Source organism: Phaenicophaeus curvirostris, chromosome 2 (assembly GCF_032191515.1).
Source record: "Phaenicophaeus curvirostris isolate KB17595 chromosome 2, BPBGC_Pcur_1.0, whole genome shotgun sequence".
Classification (NCBI taxonomy): Eukaryota; Metazoa; Chordata; class Aves; order Cuculiformes; family Cuculidae; genus Phaenicophaeus; species Phaenicophaeus curvirostris.
In genome coordinates this window covers 43237075-43254078 of record NC_091393.1, presented here as the reverse complement: position 1 = coordinate 43254078, position 17004 = coordinate 43237075, and the positions used below count along the sequence as shown (strand labels likewise).

General features: G+C 42.2%; 1 protein-coding gene across 2 annotated transcripts in view; it reads right to left on the bottom strand.

Moving 5' to 3' along the window:
* The window catches only part of TPD52L1 (TPD52 like 1), a 55830-nt gene extending 40156 nt beyond the window's left edge, over positions 1-15674 (bottom strand). For both annotated transcript variants that reach the window (XM_069851834.1, XM_069851835.1), the window contains exon 1: positions 15650-15674. In XM_069851834.1, the coding sequence (XP_069707935.1) occupies positions 15650-15668 (19 nt within the window). In that variant the 5' untranslated portion in view covers positions 15669-15674. The remainder of the gene's footprint in view (positions 1-15649) is intronic.
* Between the last annotated feature and the right edge of the window lie 1330 nt (positions 15675-17004).

Genomic DNA, 17004 nt, shown 5'->3' with positions numbered 1-17004 from the left:
ATTCTGTATTTCACCCAGGAAGAAAGAAATCAGAAATGCAGACATTAGTCTGCGTGCACATACGGACATTCAGTTTATACATACAGTTGCTGTAGCTGATTACCTAATACAGCTCTTAGTTTCACATTTCTTTCTTTGGGGGGTAGAAGGAACTTAATCGGTTTCCAATTCAGTTGGAATTAAATACCTCTACATACTACATATCCATATAGATAATGATATATCCACATATAGTAATAATGTATCTATAGTTACATAAACAATCTGTAACTTCTCACAGGAACTAAAATACAGAATGGCAATTTTGGTCAGTGTCCAAGGCAAATCTCTCTTGAAGCACTGGTATAAGATAGCTTTCACAGTGCATCTTGATCTCTATTGACTGATCTCTGGGCAAAACCAATCAAATTCAAATTCAGCTCCTCCCCTCCCCTCCCCTCTCCTCTCCTCGAGAGTGGTAAATGTCCCATCCCTGTAAATATTCAAGGCCACAGGGCTCTGAGCAACCTGATCTAGTTGAAGATGTCCCTGCTCACTGTAGGGCGGTTGGACGAGAAGACCTTCATGGTCCCTTCCAACCCAAATCATTCTATGATTCTACGAACAGGTGGACTAAGGATTGCCTGGACATACGTTACTTTAAAAGAAAAAAATACCCTCACAAATTATGGGAAAGCATATAGTAGGTATAAATCAGTGCAAAGAGCTATTTGGCTTTTATTTTAAAGAAAGTTTTAGTACTTAATGCTACATACATAAAATATGCAAGAAACATTACAAGTATGGGTTTATCAGGAATTATGAACTTCAAGTCATACAGAAAAATCCAACCCAAAATGATCGAGCAGAAATCCATTTGTATTTGGATATTTATACAGAAAAAGTAGGAGGTGGACAGGTAGGGGAACACATTTAACGTGATCTTCTGAAAGATTCATAGGACAAGATAATGAAACAGCTGTTCAAGGAGTTACAGTTTACTTAAACACTTCATGGGCATTTTTTAGTTTTCTTCCGAAGTTCATGGCATTTGAGGATAAGACTAGTGGCACAAATTCCATGGTTTGCTCTCAATTTGATTTAATGCAAGAAACTGTTTCGGCATTGATCTGTACCTGTGCATGTTTGCTACTAGAATTGTAAGGATGACAAATTTAATATAACACTTTGAAACTACAAGATATAGAACTATTCCACAAAATTTCAATTAACCAAACAATACAATGATAAAATCCAAGACAGCTCTTTAAACTCATTCAGATATGTGAAGACTAACTGGATGAAAGTGTTTTAATTAGTGCCTTTTATGTAGTTTCCCCATATTAATCTCAGGATCATGTTCTAGAGTATTATGTATCATTCTAATTCTTGTATTAGAAGATACAAGAATTTTAATTCTTGTAGTGTGGTGTTGACCACACTAAAAACCAAAAACCCCAAATCCCACAAAAAAACTCCAAACCAAACAAAACAAAACAAAGCAAAACTACCCAGTCCAAGAAAAAGCCCACACTGTTAGCAGTAATTTCTGTTTAAGTAACCACAGTGACAGCAAAATTAAAGGCAAGAACACCAAATTTCTGTTTATGTACATTTTCTGACATTCATTTCAGGTAAATCTATAGATGAACCTTTATACTAACAAAACAGTTAAAAATTGAAGCCTTTTAACTGCTCTAAATTCTTGTTTCCCAACCAATTAAAAATAGCATATCTACCTTGTTATCAAGTATTCCTATCAAGTAGTGAGAAAACATAATTACATAACCCTTCTAGAAGCAAAATGATGTTATAGCTTCTTTTGACATGTCACTATAGTATTGCTAAAAGCCTAGCAAGGCATGCATTAGAACCATTTCTTATAAAATTAGAAAACACTTAATTGCAGTTTATGTTTGTAAACAAGTCTTCAAAGCGATTAAATGGTAAGTAGAACAAAGGAATTGTCCAGACACTGCATTAGTGTCTTTGATCTCCTTTATAATGTAATCTTAATGCCAGATATAGAGATTAAGGGGGATGGGGAGGGGACTGGAAGCATGTACAGTAAAAAACTAAACTGATTAGGAAAACTATTAAAAATTGCAAAGATTTCCAGTATCATTTTCTCCACTCTGAGGTTATGGGATGATCTAAATAGGAAAATATGCTTTCATTCAATCCACCTAGAAAACAAACCACTTGAAGGAAGATCTTCCCATCTGTGTTTGGTTCTAACTGTGGACAAGCCTGAACTGCTCGAGCCTAGCAATTAACATACTGCCAACCTTTCTCCCAGAGGACTTAGGAAGGAAAAAATGTTGATTCTGCAATTCTGATTGGAAGAAGAGGTTGGGTTCATCTTTAGGAAAGAACTCAGGGCACACATGTTATGTAGTCAAAACTGTAAACATTAAACAAAACTATAGGTTCTACTTCCTGCGACCATGAGGGCTCGCTCTTCCATTTTCTCTGCGTATGTTCCTTGGAAGAGAGATATGAATAGGCAAGTGCCTTCATGTCCTCGCTCCACTGGGCTTTGGGTTGGAGATGGTGCCAGAAAGTGAAGGAAGTAAAGCTACCACCTCAGAATAAGTGTCCCCAGTTGTCCTGGAGCAGCTCATTGTAGACCTTATTAAGGCTTTCCATTCCATCTCTTAACCTCTGCAAGACCAGGCATTAATAAATCTATCTGTAACTATGAGATAGATTTGCAGGTTTCCAAACACAGGAACACTTCTATTTGAAGCTCCTGGACAAACAGCCAGTTTTAACGTGCCAATTCTTTTCTCTGTTTTGGTAATAAAAAGAAAGTAATCATACATTGAGGCTTTCTCTATGTTATTTTTCCCCCAGAAGCCACTGATGTAGCTGCCAATCTATGCTAGTGAACAGAGAGAATCTACACATAAATAACTGGGAGAAAACAGAATCCACAGCTTGAGTGCTGCACCAAGAAGCAATACACATTTGTAAAGAGTTTAATAATCATCCCAGAGACAGAAGTGCAATGGATAAAAATGAGAGTAGCAATCATAGTAAAAAAAATATATATATTACTTACTAAAAGCAGGTACCAAGCGTCAACCTGAGAACTGATCTTTCAAACAAAATAATTATCTGAAACAGCCAGAAATGCAAGGCATGATCTTATTAATTTTATCCCATAGCTCTCTTTGTACAAAATAATAATCCTGCTTGCCTGCGGAAGACAAGGGTGACATTGCATTCTAAGCTGTAGCTATGGAAATACAAAGCAATTGTTGTGAAATGTAACTAGTTTAAAGACAGCAGATGCTTCTTTCTATTATGTCAATACTGAAAGTAATGACAGTATTGTACCACTTACTGTGCATTCTATTGATCATTCTGCACAACTTTCTGTGAGGTCAAGGGTAAGAAAAAGATGCCACAAGTGGAAGGATTTTCATGTCTTTTTCTTTCTTTAGGCAAAACAGAAAAAAAAAAAAGAGAAAAAAGATGAAGTCACGATGGAATAATAGGGAATGAGAAAGTGGATGGCACTGAGTCACAAAAGAGAGACTTGTTCTCTACAAATAAGGTACTCTAGAAACTGTAACAGTCTACATAAAACAAATGAAGGAATAAAGCATATATAATCAAACTAGAGAAAAAAAAACGTAGGGGAAGATAAGAGCTATGACATGGAAATACTGGCAGTCAGAGGTGGAAGTTGTCAGTCACATTTCTTAAACCCACTGTTTCATACTAAAAATACGAAAAGGTACATTTTGCTAATCTCAGAATAGACAGGCACCTTGGGTCCCATCCTCAGCAGGTAGAAGTGACTGTGATCCCATTAATTGTATAATTAAGCTCACACACTTGCTTCAGTGAATCAAAATCACAAAAACTTAACAGCGGGATTTAATAACCTTTCTCTCCTATGAAAGGATCAGTTTATTATACTTTTTAAAGCCAGGTGCAAAAGAATATCACTAGATAGCAATCTAATTGCAGTATAATTAACTCGCAAGCCTCCTCAATTAACTTCCAACAAAGTATCTGTGCTGCAAGGTGATAAAAATATATTTTAATTAAAACAAATTATTTTAGTAGATATAATTTGTATCACTTAGATCACAAAACACATAATTACCAAGATCTTTATAAGTCTAATCTAAAAATGAGCAAAAGCCTAATGAAGTCGTCAGTTTCCCCACACTCCCATCCAGATATCTCAACAGGTAAGGCAGACATGTCACTTCTGATCCTGTAAATTTACTAGGGAAAATACACAGGAAACAATTATAACTGGGTACACAACAGATTCTTTATTCTGTTCAGGCTCAAATTCATTATTCCCATTGCTTTAATACAGATTAAGTGCCTCAGCATTGTTACATACACTAAAAGACACATCTAAGAATGCTGAGAGAGAAGGGACAAATTATCCTCTCCTACATCTGCTCAACCTCTCACATGGGCAGAGTAAAGATTACAGTTTTTAAGGACCAGGACTGCCTTTTTGCATACTGCTTGGCACAAAACATCCATAATCTGCACCTAAGATTTGTAGGCCACATCATAATTATAAATTAACAATAAATCACCCACTAAGCTAGGATAAAGGCACTGTTCCTGTCCCAGAGTTGTTCTTAAATGTTTATGTTACACTGTGTAAGAACTCAGGGCCACCAAGAAGAGGCAGTGAATCCACAGTTTCTCAGAGCCTGCACATCTTGTGACCTTCCCCCCTCTCTACCTCCATTTTTTTAAGCATCACTTGCTTCGGTTTGCAATAGCCCTTAACCCCTTCATCATTAAGACTAGCTACTCTGTCCCAGTCCATTTTTGCTTTCCTAAGGTGGGTTACCTGACAGTGTAGGCCTCCTCTAGGCTTCCTTAAACAAACTTGACCTACTCTTAGATGAGTTTACCTGCAAAACAATTGCATTTCCATTTAAAAACAATAAAAATAAAGCTCATTTATATGACTGATATTTGAACTCATTTTACCAGAGACAAAGGCCATGTATTTCCTTGCACAGACTCTTTGTTTAAGATAAAACAAACTTATTTGCTATAACACATGACCGACATTTATTTAAAAGCAGCTCTAATTTGTGCCACCTCATTTCTTGCAAACGCAGTGCCTTACAACCTGCCAGTCAACGCTGCTGCAAGTTGCTCTGATACCCTTGGAATTTAGAGTTAGTGTGACACTAATTTTCTGGACACAGGCCACACAAAATACTTCTCAAAAATACTTCTCAATCAGAACAGCACCATGTAGCAGTGCCTGTTCAACTCCAAGTTTTGTTAATTTTCCTCCTTGTTTATTATTTCTTTTGTTACCAGCACCCTGAACTGTGAAATGAGGTATTTATTATTCTGCTCTTAATGTTAAGCTCCATGTAATGGCTTTCAGAATTTTTGGCATTGTTAATTTTGTGGCTTTGCCCACTCAGTGTTCTGTAGCATGCCATTACAAAGAAATGTGTTTGCTTAGTGAGGCTGTGGGTGGAGACATCTGGGGTTTAGGGCCCTGGATATTGGTGAAGTTCCCATAGAAACAGGTTTCTCGGCCTTTCCTTCTGTTGGGTAGGGTTTGAAGACAAGAGGCGTGACTCTGCAGTCCACCTGAGTTACTCATATGACCGTGCTGCAAGAGGGGAGGCTATTCATCACACCAGGACACAGAGGTTGGCCGTTCCAGCCACACTGTAGAGTCTCTGTCTTTGAGATCCCAGATTTATCCTCAAATATCAGCCAAAATAGCAGCCATCAACGACAGCGTGGATTTTTCCTCCTTAAAGATCAACAGGGAAGATAAGCCCTGTAACGAAGAGGGTCAGCTTCTCCAACAGCCACTCTGGACACGGGTAACAGCAGGCCAACTGTTAAGAGAAGGAAGGGGTTTAGCTCAGCACATGGCATGAGCTGTTACCTCCTCAAGGTTGCATTAGATTGGAGTCAGTGGCGAGAACATTACTCAGACCTGTACCAAATGTGTACTCAACCCTCTCCATATAGATCCTCCAGTCTGTTACCATGACTACTGTAACTTCAATACCTTAAGAAGGTCTAGAAAGAGGACACAAGACGGTCCTTGTCTTCTCTTCGCTCCTCTACTACCTTACTTAAGAAGACTTCTAAGGATGTTGTTGCAGGATGGACATAAACCAATGCACTTTTGCAAAATACACCAGTATTCCAATGCCTGCATCTCTGCTAAAAAATTCCATTCACGTCTTCATTCCTACTCAACTTAATTGTTAAGATCTTATTCTTTCTTACTTTTCCTCGTCTTTGATTCCCATGTGCAGCACACAACTGTGACTAGAACACTGCGGCTCCTCTTTTGGGACATGGCCTTGCTCTGTATTTCTGTGCAGAAACACAACTGAGCAGCCTTTTAATTCTGGATCCAGGTCTAAATACATTTTGTGGGTTTTTTTATTATCTTTGAATCACTCATGAATGGGTACAGACTCTTTCCATTACATACTCTCCTGCATTCCTTGTGCTTAATGCAGATTTCAGCATCTGCTTCATATATAGCTCACTACCTATGTTTCTCTATTTTCCGAAGCAATTTAAAGCTACAAGGGAAGATTTTTTTCCCTCTGCCTGTAGTATTTGACTTCCAGTTTCCTGACAATACCTGTTATTTAACTCTGCAAAGACCTTATTTAAATTTTAAAAACGATGTTGTCATTCAGTTTATATGAATGACGTTATTCAGCAGCCTTTTTTAAAAAAAACCCCAAAAACTGACAGGCTGCTCAAGTAATTGTTCCTTTTTTACCATCACCTTTTCTTTGCTATCAAAGCTTCTGCAACATTTAACCCACAACATAACTGAAGGATTTACCCTTGCAAGACCACATGGATTCATTGGTTCTTCAGTATTCTCCTGTGAACGTAACAGTGTGCAGCACTGGTAAGTAGTTTAATTACATGGCAAATGTCATTCTCCCTGGTTATGACTTTGATTTCTTCCTCCCACAATAATAAGTTAATAGCTGCCATCTGCCTATTAAAATACTTTGAGCAGAAGATAACCTGGCATAACTGCCCCTCTAACTCTGTAATGCACATTTCTCTTACTTGTCTCTAAGGAAAATCTTGTTGTGTTCAAATACAACTATCTCTGATCACTTTTAAACAAAAATTTAGCAGGCACCAACACAGCAGAGAACAAACATGAAGCATCTGAGCCTTTCTAAACACATTTGTTCCAAATACTTCTCTAAAAATCTGTCAGCATCTTCTGGAGTGACCTATCTGAGATCTACTCAGTGTAGGTAAGAACATTTTAATTAAAGAATGAAACATAGAAAGAGCAATTAAGTAAGGACTTAAAATGCCCGAGCCAACACCAGCATGACCATTTATTACTATATCCACCTAAAGCCCATTGAAAACAATTGTTCCAAGAGAATTATGCAAGAGTATTTTCAAACATTAAATGGCTATAAAAGCAACCTTTTAGTAACCACAAATCTGTACCACCTTAGTTCCACCCAGATGGCAAGGCAACTTCCTGGTGAGGAAAGTGGTGAAAAGAGAACACCTGAACTAACAGGTGAACACAGCAAAACCTAACTCTGTACTGAAGAAGCAAACATGGAAAGCATCACCTCCCTTCAGCTGCCATTTATAAGTACTTACAGAATATATATTATATAGCCTTTTAAATCCATAACACACAGTTTTCAACCATGCTTTCCATACTTTACATACAATTTATAAAAAGGTAACTTCAATGCTAAAGTAAATAAGTGGTGACAGAAGGACGACTTTATGAAAAACAAACCCCAAAAGATCAACAAAAAACCTAGAAGCAAGCATTTTTCCTAACAGGCTTCCTTGCTTCAGAAGGAACGGACTGCTCAAAGCATAGCACTACCTCCTCCTGATCTTTATACCCCTACCTGCTTCTCCAAACTCCCTCAATTCTCCTTCAGTGACTAAAAACACAAAGATGTAAAAATTGCCCAAGAACTGGACCCCTGACTACATAGTTCCTATGCTTCTGCAAGTCCATTATTTGGACAACAGACTAAAAGAGATTATCTATTGTATCTGGCCACAGGACAGACACACATAACTGCAACTTTTCCTTACTTCTATAAATCTGTCTTTATAAATTTTACTGCTGTATTATTCTTATTTGGTCACTGTAAATGCCCTAGCTATCAGCGACAAAAATGAGATGTCTCTCAGCAACCAGTCTCACATAATAAAACTTCATGGCTAATAGCATGGAGCGAATATTGAAACTCCTAGTATTTTATGTGACTGTTTGCAATGGGAACTATTTTGTCTGCTTGAGAATCCAGTAGTGTATCTTTCACTTTACCATACCATTAATGTAAATAATATAAGTTTTTACTGGAATAAACGTAGAAGAATAAAGAAGTTCAAGAAACCTTGCATAGAAGAAATTAAATTAACAAGAACAGCCTTTGGAAGCCTTTTTTATTATCCAGAGAGTTTAAGCCCTACAAGCACAGAAAAGGTAAAATGTGCCAAGCAGGAGAGGGCAAATAGAAGACTCGGTTTAAGACCTTTATCATCATGGTAAGATGGTACTTGAGGGGTATCACTTCATTTATATCACGTTCTTAAGTTTGTTTTACACTTTCAGATGAAAAGCATTTGCAGAAAGATCCTCACTACTGACATACTGCTTCTTTTTACTAAGTGAAAGAGAGGGGGAAAGAGAGACAACACAGGGGACATAAAACAAGATTTAGTGCTAAAGCGCAATACAAACATTTGCTAAATGACTTCTGTCTTTTACAGTTATCCACCTGTGACACTTAACCACACCACGGATGCAGAAGTGGAACAAATATAGTCTAGTTAGCTACAGTAATATGATTGTGATTCATGGATCTCAAAGATGTCCTAGAGAATCAAACAAACCAGCTAATGAAACCAAGTATTTAAAGAAGGTCAGTGTGACATCTGATATTAGAATCCAGATTTGTCAGTCCTCTCTCACTATCTCTCACATACAATGGGTTTACAGAATGCAGCAGCCAAAATGCTCAGTTTAGAGAGCAGCAATATGACCACAACAGACTATGTTTCTAAAATTTGGCATTGCAACTATGCATTTCTAGGAGATACAAATAAAACCAGATAAAACTAGCCTGCCCAGATCTCATATTTATATATTATACTATGAGATACTTTCTGATTAATAACAAAGTTCTAATTTTACCCTTAAAACACTTTCCGAAACAAAGACTGACAACATCAGAAGCAATGTAGCCAGCAGGACTAGGAAAGTGATTGTTCCCCTGTACTCAGTGGTGGTGAGGATGCACCTCAAATACTGAGCTCAGTTTGGGGGTCCTCACTACAAGAAGGACATCGAGTTGCTGGAGCGTGTGCAAAGGACAATGAAGCTGCTGAAGGGCCTGGAGCACAAGTCTTATGAGGAGCTGCTGAGGGAACTGGTGTTATTTAATCTGAAGAAAAGGAAACTGAAGAAAGACTTTATCATTCAACTACCTGAAAGGAGGTACTAACAATGTGGGTGCTGGTCTCTTCTCCCAAGTTACAAGAAATGGAATGAAAGGAGATGGCCTGAAGTCGTGCCAGGGGAGGTTTGACCGGGATATTAGGAAAAATTACTTCAATGAAAGGGTTGTCAAGCATAGAAACATGCTGCCCAGGGTGAGTCACCACCCCTGAAGGTATTTAAAAGACATACGGATGTGGTGGAGTTTAGTGGTAGAGTTGGCAGTGCTACATTTATGGTTGGACTCAATGATCTTAAAGGTCTTTTCCAACCTAAACGATTTTATGATTCTATGATTCTACAGTCCTTCTAAACCCACATTCCAGGATTATGCTAAAACAAGCTACTAAACAACATCTAAATTCCTAAAGGCAGCAATACAGAACATACTTCAACACCTGTGCAATCTTCTGCCAAGCTTGTGTCACATCCTTGACCTTCAAGCAGCGTGTCCTAAGCAAACCACCTCAAAAGTTCCATGCATGTCTGTACTGTACTTCACAAGTCAGTGAGGCATATCGGAACAGCATCAGCAGACTCATCTACCCTCTAGTGTATTTGAGAACACTGACAGAGAGCAGACTCAGACTATACTTGTGCTGTCTCACAGCAGGACTCGTACCAGCAGTCCTGTGAAAATAAGAAGATGCAGGAGAAAAAAGTAGAGCAAGAAAAAACATTCTTTAGGGTTTGATGTGTTTAGTTTTGCATATTCTGCATCTGGTATCTTCATGCTTCTAAAACTGTCCAACTTACACAATGCCCAATAAGACCAGCCTTAGATTCTTAGAGGAGCTATATCTCTTTTCCAAAACCCACCCAATTCTATTCTCAGTTCTCATATGTAGCATGAAACCACTCCAGTTTTCTCAGTCTCAGCAAACTGAATTTCATCCTGTGACAAGTGTCATAAAGATGAAACTAGTACAGGTTCAAAAGGGTAAAACAGAAGTGCTGAATTTGATTTCAGACATTTAAATGTTTAAAATCTGATATTCAAGATAACTCATTCCATACGTGTATTTTCCCTCCTTTTGGTATAAAAAGAATGAAAGAGCAATTATCTCAAATATTTAACAAGAGTCTTAGAGCTTAAGAATCCTATTATAAATTACAACCCTATCATTTTCACTTGACCTCATCTTCATGTGATCTTATTAGCACAGCAGCTGAGACTTGCAGCTGGTTATCACTGGCTGGTTCAATCACCCCAATATCCCAATGACCCTTTGCAAAGTCCTCTCTTCAGCCTTCCATAGCAGGGCATTGGTGAGCCCCAGAGGGCATAAGGGAACAGCACAAACCCCTCGTTAACAAGAGCCAATCTTGAAGCCTCAGAAGTGCATGTGACCAGGTACTTTCCTTGCAAAGATAGGTTGGAAATGTAAATGCACTTCTCACCATGGGGCAAAAAACCTAAAGTTCCCATTGCCTCATCCTTCCCATTTTCTCATGTGTAACATCAACACTGACCAGTCTGTAAGCTGACGGTCGTACCTGAGCAAAGGCATTTTCTTCTCATAGAACAATTACATTAAATCAGCACAAGTCAACAGCTATACTCTGTCCCTTTGGGAAAGGTGAACACAGAACAAAACAATCAGTACTCCTTGATAAAGCCACCAACTTCAAACGTGAGGCTAGGAAAGATGCTACCCTCTCCAGCAAGACTGTGCTTTGGTGTGACGACCACAGCACTGCTGCTGCAGTGAAAGAACAAGTCACAGAATCACAGAATCACAGAATAACCAGGTTGGAAGAGACCCACTGGATCACCGAGTCCAACCGTTCCTACCAAACACTAAACCATATCCCTCAGCACCTCGTCCACCCGTGCCTTAAACACCTCCAGGGAAGGTGACTCAACCACCTCCCTGGGCAGCCTGTTCCAGTGCCCAATGACCCTTTCTGTAAAGAATTTTTTCCTAACGTCTAGCCTAAACCTCCCCTGGCGGAGCTTGAGGCCATTCCCTCTTGTCCTGTCCCCTGTCACTTGGGAGAAGAGGCCAGCACCCTCCTCTCTACAACCTCCTTTCAGGTAGTTGTAGAGAGCAATGAGGTCACCCCTCAGCCTCCTCTTCTCCAGGCTAAACAACCCCAGCTCTCTCAGCCGCTCCTCATAAGGCCTGTTCTCCAGCCCTTTCACCAGCTTTGTTGCTCTTCTCTGGACTCTCTCCAGAGCCTCAACATCCTTCTTGTGGTGAGGGGCCCAGAACTGAACACAGGATTCGAGGAGCGGTCTCACCAGTGCCGAGTACAGAGGGAGAATAACCTCCCTGGACCTGCTGGTCACGCCGTTTCTGATACAAGCCAAGATGCCATTGGCCTTCTTGGCCACCTGGGCACACTGCTGGCTCATATTCAGTCGGCTGTCAACCAACACCCCGAGGTCCCTCTCCTCCAGGCAGCTTTCTAGACAGACTTCTCCTAGTCTGTAGCACTGCATAGGGTTGTTGTGCCCCAAGTGCAGGACCCGGCATTTGGCCTTGTTAAACCTCATGCCATTGGACTCTGCCCAGCAGTCCAGCCTGTTCAGATCCCTTTGCAGAGCCTCCCGACCCTCCAGCAGATCGACACTTCCACCCAGCTTAGTGTCGTCCGCAAACTTGCTCAGGGTGCACTCGATGCCTTCATCCAGATCATTGATGAAGACATTGAACAGGGCTGGACCAACAAAACATTTCCCACAAAACATTGCTTGTGTGGCAAACTCTCTGTATTTCTTATCCCTACCTTCCCACTGTGAGTCTGACCCTCTATCCAGATGCCAATCTACATAAGAAATCACATGAGCAGCTAGGGAGGAGAAAGAATGGTGACCAAGCTGCCAATATTTTGTTTTGTCACCTTATGCACCATACCGCAGGTAACAAGACCTCCTCACCATTGCCTCCCACCATGGGAGATCTCAGACCATCTGACTGTGAGAGATGTCAGGCGCCACTGTGACAGGGAGACGGCTACTAGGCTAACGCTGCCACCTCTAATAATTTTCTTCTGATCATAAGCTTCAGCCAATTGGCACATAATCAGATGCTGCCTCTCTGCTCTGCAACCTCACATGCCAGATGCAACTGACCCAAGGATCACAGATGGAGCAAGTCTGGTAGACCATCTCATCTACTTAGCATGATTACTGCAAAACAGATTCAATATACCTTAACAATGATAGTAATTCCATTTCAGTCTATGAACTCTCTCTGCTCTTTAAGATAAATAACAGAGCACTTAACTTGCACAGTCTTTGGGGCATGGACAGAGGTTATGTTGTTCCTTGAACCCCATGGTAACTCCAGATGTTTGCCGTCGCCTTTATGCAGTACCTTGGCAGTTACATGTAATAATGCAACTGCGGACAACAAAAAGTATTAAAATGTATAAGGTTGATTCATGCTGCTATGTAAAAATTACTTTCCTGCTCTAAAGAAATCTACATTTTATACTGGAATGTGTTTGTTTCTTGAACATGAAATTGATCTACTCAGGCACAGCCTCCCTTCAGGACAATATAAAACGGCACAAACAATCATGTAGAAAATTCCTTTTGAAGAAAATCTTTAAACTTCTAAGTATAAGAAATTCAACAGTGCTTTTGAATTTATAGCTTTTGCTTTGTCTTTTCAATTGGAATGCAATTCCCCAGCAGAGCACGCTGGAAGAAACCATTTTGGATTCATTTCTCTGTGGGCATCTAAACGTTCTTTAGAAGCAATTCATAAACTCATCAAAATGTATACACATTTCTCCTGCTGCTTAAATAGATACTTGAAGTGGCTGGTTGGGGTTTTTTTTTTGCCAAGCAAATTGCTTCAGTTTTGTTAGAACCTCCTATAAATGTGCTCTGCAAATTGCATAGTGGCATTGAAAAATTCAGATTTTGGCCAGTGCTTACATGTACTTAATCGAATTCAACTGCATTAGACACATGCAGGAATTCTTTGAATTCTTTTTGCCAGCAAGGCTCCATAAGTGCAGGAGCAAGCACTGAGTTAAGTACAGAAAGAAAGAGGAACATTTCGGAACAAAGGTTTGCTAGCATGCAAATAACTACCACAAAAATCTTAGCTAGCACTGCTAGCACACCAATGAAAGACTTTAAGTAAGGGGAGACTTTTCTGAGAAACTGTACAAATAAAACACACAGGTGATAAACAGAAGGAAAAAAAGTGAGTTAAGAACTGGGTATAGCCTTGTAAAGCCCCATATTTGTCTTTCTGTCAACTAAGTTTAAGATTACACAAAAAAATGAGCTCCTGCATTACATGCGCAAAAAAAAAAAAAGGAGGGCTAAGAATCTCTAATTCGATAATAAAATTAAGCAATACAAAATGCTGTTATATTCTTTCACTAACCAATAGATATTCAACCAGAAAAATAATTTATTGAAGACCTGCGGCAGTTACAGAGTTGTTGACCAAAACATGTGTTACCAAAATGCATTTATTGGCTTGAATTTTTAACACATACTAAGAACATACTTACTCATCTTACTAGTCAGGAAAGAAAAAAATTCACTTGCACCTATGCGACTGTCTGTCTAATTAGAATCAGATACAGTTTTCCTTCAGTTCTATGATACAAGAAATTATCAAATCCTTTAAGATATGAAGTTCCTGTTTAAAGAACAGGAACTCCCACTGTAGTATCTGTACAGATGCATTCAGTAAAATCAGTTTAAAGGACAGTTTTATGCTGTAAACTTAATACTGACCTTTAAAAATCCCAGGAACTGAGTGAAGATATACTTACTTTGCCAAATACCTTCAGCCATGTATCCATTAGGACAGCACGTACACCATGCATTTACTGGAAAGACTTTCTCCTTCACAAGCACCATGAACTCAAATTTCCCACTGCATTCCTTTACACACAACTGTATTTGCAATCAGCATTACCCTCTTTTACGGGTATTTGTTTAGTATAGTTTTTAGCTGCTCTGGAAGGCTATTTTGTCAGTTAATTTCAATGAGCATTTGTCTCCCCTTTACTTCCTCTCCCTACATTAGAGATGACATAAAATAGTTTCTGAATGTTCTGCTTTTGCAAAAGGTCTCCATTCCTGGAGGTGTTCAAAAAGTGTGTAGACGGGGCACTTTGCAACATGGTTTATTAGGTACGGTGGTGTCAGGCTCACAGTTGGACTTGATATTAGAGATCTTTTCAAACCTTAATGATTCTATGATTCCAAATATTTGTACCACCTGCTCAGTACTGACGACTTACAGACACGCGTGGCAAAGTCAGAAGGTTCTTTAGAAAACAGAAGCAAGAATGTAAAGGTGAATAAGATCTGCGTGTGCTGAACACCTTCACCTACCCCTTGCCATGAAAATTTTCTTCCGCTCTTCGGAGGCCAATTCACCGAGAGAGGGATGAATAGCTAACTTAATCGTAAGTGCTGGAGTAGAAAAAGGCGACGCGTCCACTTTAAGCTCGGGAAAGCCGCGTTCCCAAGCCGGCAGGGAGTCGTTCCGCACACGGCGGGGGAGCCCGGGGCAGCCCGGTCCCCGCGCCCGGCCGCAGCTCCGGGCGGGACACGCGCCTCACCGGGAGCTGCTGAGGGACCCGGGGTCGTTTAGCCTGGGGGAAAGGAGGCCGGGGGAGACCTTCTCGCTCGCTACAACTGCCTGAAAGGGAGTTGCAGAGAGGTGGGAGACGGTCTCTTCTCCCAAGCGACAGGTGATGGTACAAGAGGGAACGGCCTCAAGTTGCACCAGGGGAGGTTCAGATTGGACATCAGGGAAAACTTCTTCCCCGAAAGGGCTGTGGGGCGCAGGCAGAGCTGCCCGGGGAGGCGCCCCCATCCCCGGAGGGGTTTAAAGGACGGGTGGATGAGATGCCCGGGGACGCGTTTTAGTAGCGGACGGAGCGGCTGGACTCGAAGATCTCCAGGGTCTTCTCCCACCCGGCGATCCCACAACACCCCGCACGGAACTGCCCCCAACAGCCCAGGAGCCCCCACGCCCGCCCCGGGGCTAACCGAGCGCCGAGCCGGCCCCGCGACCGGGAAACGCGCGACGCCGGCAGCGAGAGAAAACAGCGAAACGCGGGGAGAAGCCTCCGGGAGCCCGGGTCGGGACGGAGCCCGGGGTCGCCCCGCCGGAGGGAGCCTCGCCGCGGCCCCGGCGGCGGAGGGGACGGGACCCCGCGGGTCTGGACGAGACTCACCCTGTGCCTGCGGCTCCATGGCGGGGGGGGGTCTGCCGCGGCCGCCCCGTGTCAGCGCCGCCGCCGCTCAGCGCAGCGCCACCTGCCGGTCGGGCCGGGGCAGCGCCGGCACCGCGCACCTGGGCGCGGGGCGGGGTGATCCGAGCGCCCCCGGGCAGGGACAGGCTGGGGGAGTGGGGGGTGTTCAGGCTGGAGAAGAGAGGGCTCCGAGGAGATCATAGCGACCTTCCAGTGCCTGAAGGGGCTGCAGGAAAGCCGTGGAGGAACTGTTTGCAAAGAATCATAGAATCATAGAATAACCAGGTTGGAAGAGACCCACCGGATCATCGAGTCCAACCATTCCTATCAAACACTAAACCATGCCCCTCAGCACCTCGTCCACCCGTGCCTTAAACACCTCCAGGGAAGGTGACTCAACCACCTCCGTGGGCAGCCTGTTCCAGTGCCCAATGACCCTTTCTGTGAAGAATTTTTTCCTAATGTCCAGCCTAAACCTCCCCTGGCGGAGCCTGAGGCCATTCCCTCTTGTCCTGTCCCCTGTCACTTGGGAGAAGAGGCCAGCACCCTCCTCTCCACAACCTCCTTTCAGGTAGTTGTAGAGAGCAATGAGGTCTCCCCTCAGCCTCCTCTTCTCCAGGCTAAACAACCCCAGCTCTCTCAGCCACTCCTCATAAGACTTGTTCTCCAGCCCCTTCACCAGCTTTGTTGCCCTTCTCTGGACTCGTTCCAGAGCCTCAACATCCTTCTTGTGGTGAGGGGCCCAGAACTGAACACAGGATTCGAGGAGCGGTCTCACCAGTGCCGAGTACAGAGGGAGGATAACCTCCCTGGACCTGCTGGTCACGCCGTTTCTGATACAAGCCAAGATGCCATTGGCCTTCTTGGCCACCTGGGCACACTGCTGGCTCATATTCAGTCGGCTGTCAACCAACACCCCCAGGTCCCTCTCCTCCAGGCAGCTTTCTAGACAGACTTCTCCTAGTCTGTAGCACTGCATAGGGTTGTTGTGCCCCAAGTGCAGGACCCGGCATTTGGCCTTGTTAAACCTCATGCCATTGGACTCAGCCCAGCGATCCAGCCTGTTCAGATCCCTTTGCAGAGCTTCTCTACCCTCCAGCAGATCCACACTTCCACCCAGCTTAGTGTCGTCCACAAACTTGCTAAGGGTGCACTCGATGCCTTCATCCAGGCTTGTAGTGATAGGACTGGGGGCAATGGGTATAAACTGAAGAGGGGCACATTTAGAATGGACATAAGGAAGAATTTCTTCACCATGAGGGTGATGAGGCACTGGCGCAGGTTGCCCAGGGAAGCTGTGGCTGCCCCATCCCTGGAGGTGTTCGAGGCCAGGTTGG